Source organism: Citrus clementina, unplaced genomic scaffold (genome assembly GCF_000493195.1).
Source record: "Citrus clementina cultivar Clemenules unplaced genomic scaffold, Citrus_clementina_v1.0 scaffold_3, whole genome shotgun sequence".
Classification (NCBI taxonomy): Eukaryota; Viridiplantae; Streptophyta; class Magnoliopsida; order Sapindales; family Rutaceae; genus Citrus; species Citrus x clementina.
The window spans coordinates 7,174,781-7,189,099 of record NW_006262339.1 but is presented as its reverse complement, the minus strand read 5'-3'; the positions used below and the strand labels follow the sequence as shown (position 1 = coordinate 7,189,099).

At 34.7% G+C, this 14,319-nt stretch overlaps 2 protein-coding genes across 4 annotated transcripts; one reads left to right on the top strand and one right to left on the bottom strand.

Annotated features, from left to right (window-relative positions):
• Window positions 1-1,874: 1,874 nt before the first annotated feature.
• Window positions 1,875-5,833, bottom strand: LOC18048625. Its single transcript, XM_024186963.1, has 4 exons — window positions 5,518-5,833; window positions 4,568-4,883; window positions 3,280-3,439; window positions 1,875-2,620 (listed from the first exon to the last, which is right to left on the bottom strand). Exons 1-4 carry the CDS (start codon window positions 5,701-5,703, stop codon window positions 2,152-2,154), a joined length of 1,131 nt encoding a protein of 376 aa, XP_024042731.1. The 5' UTR covers window positions 5,704-5,833; the 3' UTR covers window positions 1,875-2,151.
• Window positions 5,834-7,627: 1,794 nt separating this feature from the next.
• Window positions 7,628-14,012, top strand: LOC18048624. 3 transcript variants are annotated; one of them, XM_006440529.2, is made up of 14 exons: window positions 7,628-8,060; window positions 8,772-9,474; window positions 9,689-9,824; window positions 9,910-10,015; window positions 10,102-10,200; window positions 10,315-10,614; window positions 10,734-10,841; window positions 11,443-11,514; window positions 11,765-11,851; window positions 12,116-12,187; window positions 12,278-12,367; window positions 12,559-12,666; window positions 13,239-13,307; window positions 13,544-14,012. In XM_006440529.2, exons 1-14 carry the CDS (start codon window positions 7,809-7,811, stop codon window positions 13,616-13,618), a joined length of 2,277 nt encoding a protein of 758 aa, XP_006440592.1. In that variant the 5' UTR covers window positions 7,628-7,808; the 3' UTR covers window positions 13,619-14,012. The 3 variants fall into 3 exon arrangements, with proteins under 3 accessions (XP_006440592.1, XP_024044353.1, XP_024044354.1); XM_024188585.1 differs by having other exon boundaries at window positions 10,102-10,230; XM_024188586.1 differs by lacking the exons at window positions 12,278-12,367; window positions 12,559-12,666; window positions 13,239-13,307; window positions 13,544-14,012 and having other exon boundaries at window positions 10,102-10,230; window positions 12,037-12,122.
• Window positions 14,013-14,319: the final 307 nt, after the last annotated feature.

Here is a 14,319-nt window from a genome sequence, read left to right as displayed (position 1 = left end):
AACTTAGAATGCACATATAATTTTTATTTTAAAAATAATTATAAATTGAATAACCTATTATTTTTTTATATGATATATATTTTGTGCTATTTTACTTAAACATTTATATGAATAAAAATCACATCTCTTGTTTTTAGAGAGCAAGATTAAAACCCTAATAATTTAATAATCTAAACAATTCAATAAGTTATCTCAACTTTTTTATAGAGCCACTGTTCGAGTTCGAGATTTCATTATTATCCTTAAGAGCGACTGTTGCCGTCACTCCGCTATTCTTCTTTATAGTTGCATGACTTTGGATATATAATGTAGAGGGAAAAGTCAAATTATTGTACGAGAACGGACAAGTAATTATGTTATAATTTGTATAAGTATCCTGAGCGCAGACTATCAACGTCAATCAATGTAAACAACTTATTTCGTATGCGAGATTTAATAGACGTTGCATGGTACCTTTAGAATATGACTAATGCTAAGTTACATGCATGTACCTTACAACCCTCTCACATAAATAGTGAATGATGTGGGTCCACTCACTATTCATGTGAGAAGGTTGTAAGGTACATGCATGTAACTTAGAGGGATCCTATTTTGCCTTTTGCGCTGTCACTGTATTAGATCTAATGGAGGAGTAGTTTGCTCTAATCATGGAAACTGATCCTAAAGATGTGGTTGATTTTGTTTTACAGAAAAAAAAAAGCAGCAGAATTGAAATCTTTTGAACCATTGTTGATATCCAAAACAACATGTAAAGGGGGGATAAGATGTTCAAAATTCAGCATATTCCAAAAAATTGTAATGCAATTGCTTATGCCCTAATTAAAATAGCTTTTGCTAGTGGTGATACTTATGTTTGGAAGGGGTCATTTCCTCAAATTATATATGTATTTACTAAGTTGATTTAACGAAAGTAACTCTTTCTATTAAAAAATAAATAATGTTAATGTAAGAGTAGTTTCAAAAAAGAAGAAGGTAATTTTGTAGCTGAAGTAGAAATACAAGAACAAGGAAAAAGAAAAAAATAATCAACATTGGGATTGAAAGAAATAGCACATTACATTGAAAAAAAAAATAAAAGTTGCAGAATTGAAAAAAAAGTATTGATTTTTTTTTCTTGACTATGATTAAATAGAGAAAATTGGGTAGAATATGGAAGGAGAGGAAAGAAGAATGGGAAAAATGGAATTATCATAATGCTTATAAATAAATTAGAAACAAGAAAGAAAATAAGAGAGAAAGTATATAGGGTTCCATCATAAAAGACGAAAAGAGGGTGTGGTACAATGGGGAATACCACAGCTTTGTCCGTTTATACTTATGGTGATATTTATAAGTCGTACGTTATAGATGGTCATATATCGTAAACAAGCTGCCGTTCATATGAGACAAATTCCTGTATCGTGACAAGGACTCGACTCACAATAATTCATTTACGCAGCAACTTTGGGTTTCAACATTCTAACGAGAGAAAACAAATCCTGAGAAAACAAGTCCTGAGCTTTCAAGGTGACCATTAGTCCGAGAGTTTTTCTTTACGATTTACGCCTAGTATAAAATTAGCTATTGAAACAACAACCATGTGAGAATCAGAGACACATTAGCGTCAGCGCGAAACGAAATTTTGGGTTTTTAGACTTTTAATCTCTTATGTTTCATCGAGTAATCATCAATCTGAAGAGCATTTTTATCTTTTGTTTCTTAATTCTTTAAACCCATTGGTTACAAATATTAAGTCTGTGCTTCAGGAATGCTAAATCAGTAATAGTTCAAATAATCAGAATGAAAAGAAAAGAAAAGAAAAGAAAATAAGAAGGAGACTTCTGCTTCTGTCTGTTTTCACCATCGTGATCAGATTCCATGAGCATAAAACAGGCTATAAAGTTTACCCATTCCATTGGGTGCAAAAAAGAATCCATTAAAAAAGCTAAAGTAACTGTCGATTTACATCTTTGTTGACAAATTTTTTGATGTGATGCCTCTTTTGAAATGCAAGTGCAGCTTTCTACGTAAATATGTGTGATATTTTCACAAAGTTTTTCAAGGTACAAACTGCAGTCCCGAAATCTCAGAGATGCGTCGTGAAGAAGAAAATCAAAGAACAGTTAAGAGAACTACACCCAGCTGGAAAGAAATTCCGCACTCAAACTGACTTCAATCACTGGGTTCAAATGTCTGTTGCAAAAACTGGTAAAGCTCCTGTGCGACCATAGCGGGATACTCTTCTTGCGGCAAAAGAGCACCTGGAACCTCGACAAACTTAGTAACTCCTTTGGCTCCCTTGAGTGCTTCCATCTCAGCTTTTGACCTCCTCGGAGATCCTTCAGTTGACACAACTAGAAGTGGCAACTTTCCCTCCAAATCTGCAAAGAGTTGCAGGAACTCCTCTCGGGAGTTAACTGGGTCGAGAAGACCAGTTAAGAAAGCAGCTGGCACATAACGGGCTCCTTTCCGTTTTGTTAGTGTGTATCTGCTTTCGACGATGCCTGGAGTGACATTGTCAGGATTCGCGTAAACATGGGATTTGTATTGGGATTGAATTGCCTTCTCATTGCTAACAAGCATATTATACATCATCCAGCCTACACCAGGGGCCCTTAAGGTTCCTCTAAGCAGCCCGTATCTGGTGAAGTCATGAAAAATGAGCAAGAGAAATCACTTCATTAAACAATAACTGGATTCAATAACTAAAAATGTTATTGTCAGTCAAGTTTTCTTTAAAGAAAATTTAAAAAATTTCTGAAGAACAAACCGACAGCACCAGGTGAGAGGGATCCCTATGAACGTTTTAAATTGTCATGGGACCTAGCTAAGTTGCAATATAACAATCCAGATTCAGATTTACTGTTCCGAGGTCTCTATTTTGCATTGTTCTTCCAATCACTTTGAGTCCACAGACATGTCAATTGGTGATTGCTTCATTTTTTAATATTATTTTCAAGATGGAGTACAATCATGAAACCTTGGATCTCTATATTGTTTCATCTCAGGTGAGTAGTCTGTAATCAAAAGTCTAAATCCTAAAATGGTAACAAATCTAAATTTAGTAAACCTCAGTACATATGACGTTGCGCCAAATTTAACATTAAAAGGACTTTTGACCATTTGAGCTCTCATTCAAGAGGCTATAGAGGCTATAGACAGCAAGGTGACTCGCTCTTAAGTATTCCTGACAATGCATAATCTTACCATTCAGCACACAATAACCAATCAAAGCATGCACAGCATTTTCCGTCAAGAAAAAAGCAGTCTATATCAAAGGTAAAATGACATTCACTATACCTTGTTTCCATGCTAGAATCTCGACCAAAAACAATTGGAAGTGGACCAGCCCAGGTGGGTGCAACGGCAGCTATGGCTGTGGGCTTCACCAAATTCTTTTTTGCAGCACGAACTGTTAATGTGGCAGCATGCCCTCCTCCAAAGATCACCAAATCACTTTCTGGTTTAATATAGAATATTATTAGCAACCACAATTCCTTGACAATATTTAACACATGGAATTCATGGTAACAGAAACCCTGAAGGAGACAACATGCAAAATATTGTACGTAGTTCACTGCAAAATACAACCATCCATAAACATGAGGATGGTTATGAGAAATATGTGCTTGGGGACCTCATGCAATGTCCAAAAGAAAACCGATGTCAGAACATGAGTCATTGAGAAACAGAGCTAAAAAAGCACACAGAAACATTTGTTAAAAAAAAATCACCAGATTGTTAACATTTTGACTAAAACAAAAAGTCCAAGAATTCAAAATTCTATGACATCAATGGCCCAAATTGAAATTAGTTTCCACATCTTAGTCATATTGTTGTGCATGCCATCATAGTCATAGATCCTCAAACTCACAAACAGTTGACAAATGACCAAATTTCTGTTCATTGAGCCCAAGGTGTTTGGTGTATGCTGCTTTGTTATGAAAAACTAATCACTACTAGAAATAAAGAAGTCCCAAGTGAAGTGATAAAGGAGAAACTGCATCAAGTCTTTTTGAATCTCTGTAAGGACTAGAAGATTTAAAAAATCCCTAATCATATAGATATTCCCTAAAAATTTATACTAAAACAGCAGCCGACAAGATATAAGAGAGGTGGATAACAGTCTAAGTAAAGAAAATTTCTATTACTGAACAAGTGAAATATTATAGAGAATTAACCTACTGTATTTTCCTTTACCCATGACATAAAGAAGAATGATAGGCTGTGCATCCAACGGTTTCTTACTTGCTTACATATGTGCATACAAACTTCTAAAAATCCGAGAACTTTTCGTTCATTGAGGCAATCTCTTTCACTTAATTGGAACCGAATATAGTTATAAATACGAAATGGAGGGACAGCAGAGCAAGACATTTCTAGAAGAGTGAAAATTCAGCTGAAACAAGATCAACGAAAGACCAAAAACATCTCAAAAAATCAAATACGTTGTTATTAAGTAATTTTAGTATAAGACCTCAGGCATGTCCTTGACAAAATAAAGAGCCATCAAAAGGCAAAGGGAGCATTATGATAAGGATGATCGGTGAAGTAATCAACAAATAATAGTGACTTCAGCTTTAACAACCTGATGAGCTTACAGGGCTATCAGGTGCATTGATTAAGTCAACCACAAATTTCTCCATCACATCAGCATTGTAATCCATCTTTGGTCTATCAGAGTAACCCAAACCAGGCCAATCAACAATAGTAGCACGCCAATTGACTTTGCCAACTCGTTGAACAATGTCTTGAGCCACCAATCTCCATTCTTCAACAGTGCTAACATCGGAAATGGTTGGTATCATAAGGATATTTTTAGAAGGGTCAGGGCTCTCTCTCTCATGTTTCTCATAATAGATATTGATAGAATTTTCCTTGAATTTCCATTGCCAATTACCAGTCTGAAATAAAATGAGACCACTATGAGCCAAAACACAATAACCAAGACAGTACTAAAAAAATTCACAACCACTTGGCATCCATTGAAAAACAAATGAAATCATAAGTTGCTAATTAAACTCCGTATTCTCGCTGTTATTATTGTAGAAAGAGTTGTATTTAGAAATTAAGTTAAAGCTACAATAAAACAGTTCTGTATCACATAGAATTTTATACAAGTTCATCTAATTCTTTTACAGAAATTGAAAAAAAAGGTTCCATTAATGATCCCTTTAATTTTTTTTTTGTCATATCATTAATCATCCAATTCGCACTTGAAGTGTTCTTAGCAACTACAAACGTACAATAATAGCCATTGATAAACACATAAAGACTACCATGGAAATGAATCAAAACCTATTCATATCACTTCAGTTGGTGCCCAACTTCTTTTGACATTTCAACTTTCAATTGCTAAAATAAACGGGCTCATCTGGATAAAACAAGAAGAAAACATTTCATTGTATATGATTGAAAAATTCAACCCACGTAAATTAAACAAATACTGAGATTTTCCCATCCATCAAAGCCATTATTTCGTAATCATCAAAAAAATAATGACAAGAAAATAAGAACCTGTAAGCAAAATGATCTGACCTTTGATGGGGTTGACTGTTTTTCGACAACGGAGGCTGTAGAGTAATCGACAGAAGTTGAAGAAGATGCCTTGAGTGAAGTGGGTTTTAGAGAGTGAACATTTTGAGACAAAAAGGGTCTGTAAATTTTGCGGGAAAGGGTGAAAGATGAAGATGAAGAGATGGAGAATGTTGCAGAGAAAGCCATTGACAGGGAGACAATACAATGCAAATGAGTGTAAATTATTAAGACAACACGGTTCAATAAGAATCTGGTTTCGACTTGGAACCAGAACCGCTTGAGTGGGTTGAATTCGCTGGTCTCGGTTGTAGCCAAGAAAAATATGAATCATAGTTGGTGAAATAAAAAGAGAATGAGAATAAAATATAGGTAATTTATCGTCAGCCCCCATATGTTTTAACAATTAGCGCCGCGCACCCAGATGTTTCAACCATGTGCGGCGTGCACCCATTTCCGTTAAATAAACAGTTATTTGCAATGGTGTAAGGGTAAAAATGAAAATAGCTACTCTGAAAAAAAAAAAAAAAATCATTTAGTTTCCAGAATCAAAGCTTAACTAATCATTTCAACCTCTGTAGCTTTACTATTCCTTCGTCATGTCAATGAGCTTGCTTGTACAAGAAGCTCAGCTACTGGAAATTGGAGGGAAATCCAAGATGAAGAGACCTAAATGGCAGGAAAACCACCCATTATCACCTACTACTCTTATATACCACCCATTATCACCTACTACTCTCATATATATTACGGAGACAATTTTTTTTGCTGCATAATTCAGAAAATGCACTGAGATAACAGAGGTTTGAGAGCTAAACCAGTGACCCGTCCTTAAAGGAGCTAAGGTGAGTGAGAGCACTTTTATTTAATTTCGTTAGGTATACTGATTTGCATGTCATTTTGAATTGCTATATTTTGTGATTTGAATAAGTACAATTGCATTTTTGGATTTGATTTTATTATGGATGGTTGTGGCATTGGTTCTATTTAATTTTCTTTGGTCATTGATCATTGCTTGTTTGGAGAATGCTGAGATGGTTGTTGATAATTCATTGGGTGAATGCCCTTAATTGATGAAATTAACAAGGATTTTTGTGTTTAATGTTGTGTGTACATGATCTAAAGCTCAACAACGAACAAGTGTTGTTTGTATCAATATGCTGGTGAGTTTTGTCAATCATGGTGAAGTTAAGGAGGGTTGCATAACATTAATATTTATACTGGTGGAACCCTCTTGCCGTTATGTTACCGTTGCAAAGGAACTGTAAATGATGCCATCCGCTGCCTATATATAGCCGTTACAATGCACAGCTGCACATGCTTTACCTACGCTTGTAATGTGTTTATCTAATGCCACATATGTATTGTAATGAAATTATTTTTGAAGGGCAAGAGTGTAATGTTAGTGACTTCACATAAGACAAAACTAATATGAATTTGTTTGTAATATTACCTTTTCAAATTCAAACTTTCGGCAATGCTGTTATTTCCATTTTTACCCCTACTCCATTTGAAATAACCGTTTATTTAACGGAAATGGGTGCGCGCCGCACATGGTTGAAACATGTGGGTGCACGGCGCTAATTGTTGAAACATATGGGGGCTGACGATAAATTACCCTAAAATATATTGAATTCATATATTTTTTTAGTTAAAAAATGATTATTTTTCTCATGGGAAGCCAGGGAAGGTGGTGGAATTTTCATAATTTTACTTTTATCTTTAATTAAATTATTATTATTTTATTTTTATTATGGTTAAAAATAATAAAAATAATTAATAATTACAATAAAATAATAATATAATTATAAAAAATAAATTTATAGAAAAAATTTGTATTTGTATATTATTCAATAAAAATAAAAAATAACTTATAATAAAAAATAAAAATATAGTTTTTGTAACACCATCGTCACTTTCTTTTTATTATGTCAAAATTAATGTAGCTGATATTCATTATAGAAAAAAAGGAATTTAACAAAGTAAGCTTGTAGTTTCTACTTCGTATCCACATGGCATATATCTAGTGGCTCCCTAAAAGCACAGACAACAATAGACTGCCACGTTATCATCTTTGATGATAGATAAACTCATCTTTTCCCTCAATTGGCCTTCTCCTATCTACACAAACATACCCCAAAACTCTCAATACTACATCAGTTTTCAATCAAATAGAACCTGGAAGCACTCACTGAAGTCTGAACTCATAAAAATCAAACAACAGATAAAACCCAGCAAGGCAAATGCTATTCTTAGCCGTCTGATAAGCTTATTACTTTGTCATTTAACCAGAAATGGACGGCCTCTTCGTCACCACCACTGCGACTGCCAGCTCTTTCTCTGCTAAAAATTTTCTTTTTCATTCGGTGTCGAGCTCAAGAAGTAGAACAAGAGTAAGAGTAAGAAGAAAAAACATTTATTTCCCTCAAAGAAGTAAATTTTGCGTATTTGCAGCGAAAGAAGAGCCTAAGTTTGATCAGTGGGACCTTATGGAGCTCAAGTTTGGCAAAATGCTTGGTGAAGACCCCAAACTCACCCTTGCCAAGGTTCCCTCTTTCCCTTTTGCTTGTTCCTTTTTCTTTTTAATTATTATGTTTACATGAATTTATGTTTGTATGTATGTGGAGGGCTTTATACATACGTAATAAGTATGCATGTATTCAGTGTTGTTTTTAGATGCTTTATTTGGTAAATTAGCAAATGGAAAGATTTCTGAGCTTGAACGGAGTTAGTATTGATCTGGATTTTAGAGTAACTTTTCATTAGGCAAATTTGGAACATTTGTTGCCTGTTTGTTTTTTGGAATGCAAATTGTTTTAAAACAAAGGAAGCATAGTAATATAGTAACATTTTGCTCTGAATTTCTAGTGTTCAACTAGCCGTGTGAGTCTCTAGTTGTAATTTCAGTTTTGTTAACAAAAATGTATAATTATATGCATGTTAGAGGTATGCGTATACATTTATGCTTGTATTGATGCTGTGTTTTGATGTTTTACTACCGAAGATCAAGAAATGGGCAAATAAATCTTGAGTTGGAGAGTTGTACTGGTTTCACCCCATAACAAGCTCATTAACAAGCTGTGTTTGATTTTTTTTTTCCTTTTTTTTTCCCTTTCCCGTTCAAATAATACGAATGACGTTCTCCAAACTAAGCATACAAAAATTTTGTCATGAATTTCTACATTCTACTATTAGACTTGAACTTGTGACTGATTTTCATTTACTGAAACTGACAACAATTTCATTTAAGTAAGCAGATTATGGGTAGAAAAGTGAATCCAGAAGCATCTTATCTTGAAATTGAAAAACAATTTTATAAGAATAAGGGCAAAATGCCAGAAATAAATGAGGTTCCCTTTGACGTGTCTGATGAAAAAAAACCATCATCAAGTTCATCAGATGGATTGAATTTGGTGCGGCCAGTTCCAAAGAAAGGAGTCAAATCCCAAGACAGCGATAGGCCTCTTGAGCCCCAGATAAAGAAACCAAGCCCATCAGTTAGAAGAGCAATAGATAGAAGCAAGAGTAGCATCCCTAATGTTATCTTGAGAAAGCCGACTATGGTCAATGCGGATGATGTTGAAGATATGCCGTCAAGATTGAGGATGAAACCTAATTTGTCATTGAAAATGAAGAATGAGCAAGCAAAGGAGAAGTTTAGTGATATGACGCTCTTGAGAAGGCCAGAAGCAACAACTGTAAATGTAAATGATGATAAGAAAGCAGATATTTCTGGTTTTGCAGAGGCCAAATTTGCTGATGATGGTACTGGGGTGAAAACAAGAAATGCAGAAGGGGAAAATAATTATGTTGATTTCACACTATTGGAAAAGCCTTCAGCAATGACTGTGAAGGCAAATCTTGATGAAAAACAAGAACAATTAGGAGATGCGGAAACCAGAGTTAAGGGTCATGACAACGTCTTAGAGGAACCTACACTAGAAGATAACTCTGTCATAGGTAATGCACAATATAGTCATGTTGCTTGAAAAAAGTTTCTTTGGTTGGAATTGTCTGTGATATTTGTTGGTTCTGTAGGGTTTCCTTTTTTCCTGTGTTCATATTGCAACTCAACACCTAAATTTATCTTATTCGTCCTCTTCCTGTCTAAGCAAGAGCAGAAGAGCATTTTGCTTAAAAAGGTTGAAACTGATATTGTGCTTGATCTTTCAAGGAATGCAGCAGCCTGAGCAGATTAAAATGATGTCCACTGAGGTTGAGACTTCTGCTGATGTGTCATCTGAAAGAAATTTGGTGGATTCCAGTGTGGAGATTGCTATGGAATCCTCACTGCCAAAAAAACCAAGGAGGTATCTGAATTGCTTTTCTAATTTTTCCATTATTCAGTTATTACCTTGGTAGATTGGATTTAATTAACAGGTTGTTTTGTTATAGATTAGACCAATCCATTAAAGAAAGAGAGGAGGCAATTGTCATGAGTTCTGAGAGTACTCTGAATGATATCAAGCTTAATAATCTCCATTCTACATCACCTTTGCAGGTCAAAATATAATCCAATCCTGACCATTTGTATTCTTTTGCTGACAAACATTTTGTGATAATGCTGGCCGCATTATTGAATTGTAGGAACATGAAGGTGCAGATTGGGCGAGGGCTGAAAGTCTAGTTAAGACGGGAGAAAGAACACAAGTAGAGTTAATAAGTGCTAGCACCAGAGGTTTTGCTGTAAGTATGCTACCAAAAGCACTTAACAAGGTTTTTCTTTTTCTCTTCTTTACCATTTTCGTTGCAAAACTGAATATCCATCTGGTGTTCTGAATATGATTTGATGTTGTGAAGGTATCTTTTGGCTCTTTGGTTGGATTTTTGCCTTACCGAAATCTTGCTACCAAGTGGAAGTTCTTAGCATTTGAAACATGGTTGAGAGGGAAGGGCTTAGACCCATCAATGTACAGGCAAAGTTTAGCAATCATTGGAAATCGTGATATGCAAAATAAGACTTCTACTCCTGACTCAAGTGTAGATTTGGAAAGCAATCAAGAAATTGAGGGAGAAATTTCCCCAGAAATGAAATTGGATGATCTTCTTAGAATATACGATCAAGAGAAACTGAAATTCTTGTTATCATTTGTTGGCCAGGTCTGAAAGATAAAGTTTGATGTTTGAATCTTACCTGTTTCTACATTGCGCATTGCTTAATTTTCATATTTGGGGAAAAAGAATGGTGAAAGCAATATTGATGAAAGTTCTCTTTGCAGAAAATCAATGTGAATGTTGTAATGGCTGACCGGAAATTCAGAAAACTTATTGTTTCTGTGAGACCAAAAGAAAGGGAAGAATTGGTCGAGAAAAAGAGAAGTCTCATGGTGAGAAGTTACCTTAGTTGTAATACTTCTCGAATGCTTTCTGTTCCTCATTTTTCTAATACTAACTCTAATGTTTTTGAAAATAATCTGTAATATCTTCACAGCATACACTGTATCTCTTCTTATACATTTAGGCTGTTAAAGTTTAATAGTTGTACTTGTACTTATATTTAATTAATTAAGAGGCTATTAAACTTATCCTCTGGAAGTGAGATCCCTTTATATGAGTACCTCAAATATAGCTTAAGAGGGGAACTTTTCTGTTCATATCTCCCTCCCTTCCCACTCCCCACTTGCCAACACCCCCATCCAAATTCAAATTCTTGAGTACTTTGGTTAAGTTGCATGTGAGATGTATGCAAAAACAGGTTTTCTTGACTTATTTTGTTCCCTTTATAATATGAAGTTTGTAGGATATATGTTGGAAATTGGCTTTGAATGAACTAAAAATTTCTGGAAATATATTTTGAAAGAAAACATATAGACCATGAAATAAAAATCCTTCTCTGAATACTCAAATTGCTACCATTTTTATTGACTCATAGCTAGTTTCTGTTTGATATTTGAAGTCTGAGAACTTCTATGCCGTTCAATATTGCAGGCCAAACTTCGCATTGGAGATATAGTGAAGTGCTGCATTAAGAAGATAACTTATTTTGGTGTTTTTGTTGAGGTGAATTACATATTTGCCTTTTTTTTTCAAATTTAAGTTTGTCATCTGTGTTGTTATCATAGAATTGCTATTTGAGTGGCATATATCTGCAGAAGTGATTCATTAGTAGTCTGTCATAAAGGACCTTGTCGATTTTAAGCTTCATCCTCCTGTTGATTTTCTAATAAGTTCAATTCCATGGAGCCAAAGACTCTAACGTCTTAGAACCATTCCCTTTTAATTTACATTTGACTCAGCTACTTTGATACAGGTTGAAGGTGTGCCTGCTTTAATTCACCAGACCGAAGTGTCATGGGATGCCACTTTGGACCCGGCATCATACTTCAAAATTGGGCAGGTATATCAGTTTAGTTTGTGGTTAAATTTTACTTCATTAAATATTTGCTTATTATGTTCCCTGCCATACAGACTTGTTTACTAAAAGTGGTATGCCTAAATTCTGTTGATCTTCTTGCCCAATAATCATACTCTACATTTTTCCATGTTGTTTTGATGCATTGTTTTTTATTTGAACTTGTTAAGACATGTGCACGCTGGCCTCATTACTAGCTACCTCTTTTCAGATCTTGTTTCAGTTTGAAGGTAATTTTTCTGGTTTCAGGTTGTGGAGGCAAAAGTTCATCAACTAGATTTTGCACTTGAGCGCATTTTTCTGTCATTGAAGGAGATTACGGTATTTCACCTAACTTTTTCACTGTGCAAGTTTCTATTTATTTTCAGGAAATAACGTGATTAGATATTAAATTTATGTATCCTGTGGCAGCCGGATCCACTGACTGATGCCTTGGAGTCTGTGGTTGGTGGTCGTGATCCCTTGGATGGGAGATTGGAAGCTGCTCAAGCCGATACTGAGGTTTTTGTTTCTGCCCATGAATATGATGAGATTTTATGACAGAAACTAACATATCAGATTTCAATTTCCTATCTTCGTCAATATGTGCATCTTTGCAAAATATAGGGTGCTCTTTAGAGGGTATATATATAAAATTTCTGTCTATTTCTGTTCTGTAATTGATACTGACAGTTTGTTTCCCAAATTTTCAGTGGGCTGATGTGGAATCTCTTATAAGAGAACTGCAAAAGGTGGATGGGATTGAGTCTGTATCAAAAGGCCGTTTCTTTGTAAGCCCTGGTTTAGCTCCGACATTTCAGGTGAAGACCCTAACAGCTAGAATCTAGCAGTGATGGATTTAATAATTCATGAAAAAGATTAAATAGAATTGTTCTTTGAAAACTTTCAACTTAAATGTTGACAATGTTCTGCGAAAACTTGTCGAACCATTGAATTATATACTTTTGCAAATTGAATTGTTGCACCAGATCATGTTATTGTGTGCATGTCTTCTACCAATAATCATGTGGACTGCCTTTCTGTTTGTTCCTGGTTTGGAAACACGGCCTGATTTTATTTAGAAGAATGAATTGTTTTCTTTTCACCTAAACAGTTTTACCTTTCAGTAAACCTTACTCTTTATTATTTTTTCATTTTTATCCTAAGAACCGGCGTCGAATTGTACAAGAGCAATGCACGGTCCAGTGCTTGGCTCCACTTTTAACTATTATATTTAGTACATCCATTGTGGTGTTAGCTCTCTGACTTTGCAATTCTTTTTTGATGATATATGGGGGGAAAAAATGTCAGTCGCTCTGTAGTCTCCTATTTATTTTCTCTAGCCAGAATCAGTTGAATAAATTTTCTGCTTTCAACTTTCCTTATGGTGCAGGTTTATATGTCAACAATGTTCGAGAATCAGTACAAGTTACTTGCTCGATCAGGGAACAAAGTGCAAGAGGTGAAGATCTTCATAACTTAATCTGATGATATTATTATTGTTGTTAGTTTAGAAGATCTGGTGGTCGTATCTATAATGCTAAAATTAGGCTTCCCTTCAATAAGAGTTATATTGTACAGCCTTTTTACTTAATATGGCTAAAATTTGGTAGGCCTCTTTAATTTTTAGTAATGTCGAAGAAGTAAAGAAGTGAATGCTATAAAGAATATAATCAATCCATTTTCTATTTTGGGCAGGTAATAGTGCAAGCATCCTTGGATAAAGAAGCAATGAAATCAACAATTTTATCTTGCACAAACAGAGTCGAATAGTATATTCTTGTTCGATGGTAGTTGTCAAATTGCTTCATTTTCGTAGTAAGCCTCTACGGAAGACATCTCCACGACATTATCTCGAGAATGCAGGTGATCCTGGCAGGCGTCCAGACATATGATAAGAGGAAAAAGAAAGAAACGAATGAAAATCTTGTGCTACAAATTCTTTTTTACTTCATTCATGGGAGAGTTTTGACAGGGGATGGCGATCGACTGTTCATACAACAGCTACATTTTCCTTTTTAATTTTTTCATGTTGTTAAAAGTAAGTAGTAATGCTATAGTTGTTATGTGAGTGAAATGCATAAGCTATTAGATCATTTAGTAGTTATTACTGAGATTCTCTTGATATAGCCTTTATTTATTTATTTATTTACTTTTATTTTGTTAATCTACAAACAAATAAAGAACTGGCTGGTGCCGATCGTGTTCTAAGGGATCAAAATTGGTAAATAATATGGGAAAATTTTAAATTGAGGGAAAAAAATACCGGTCGGTAAATTTATCTGAATTCCTGAACGCGTAAGATTTTGTTTGTTATTTACCATTATTGACATCTTAATTACTGAAATGAAAATACCAACACACAGTGTTAAATAAAAAAAAAAAAAACTAAAAGACAAAAAGGTGGCGTGTCTTGTCTGAATGACATGGGTCAACGTTAGTTTGACCAAAACACCTGAGACGGAGAATAAAAG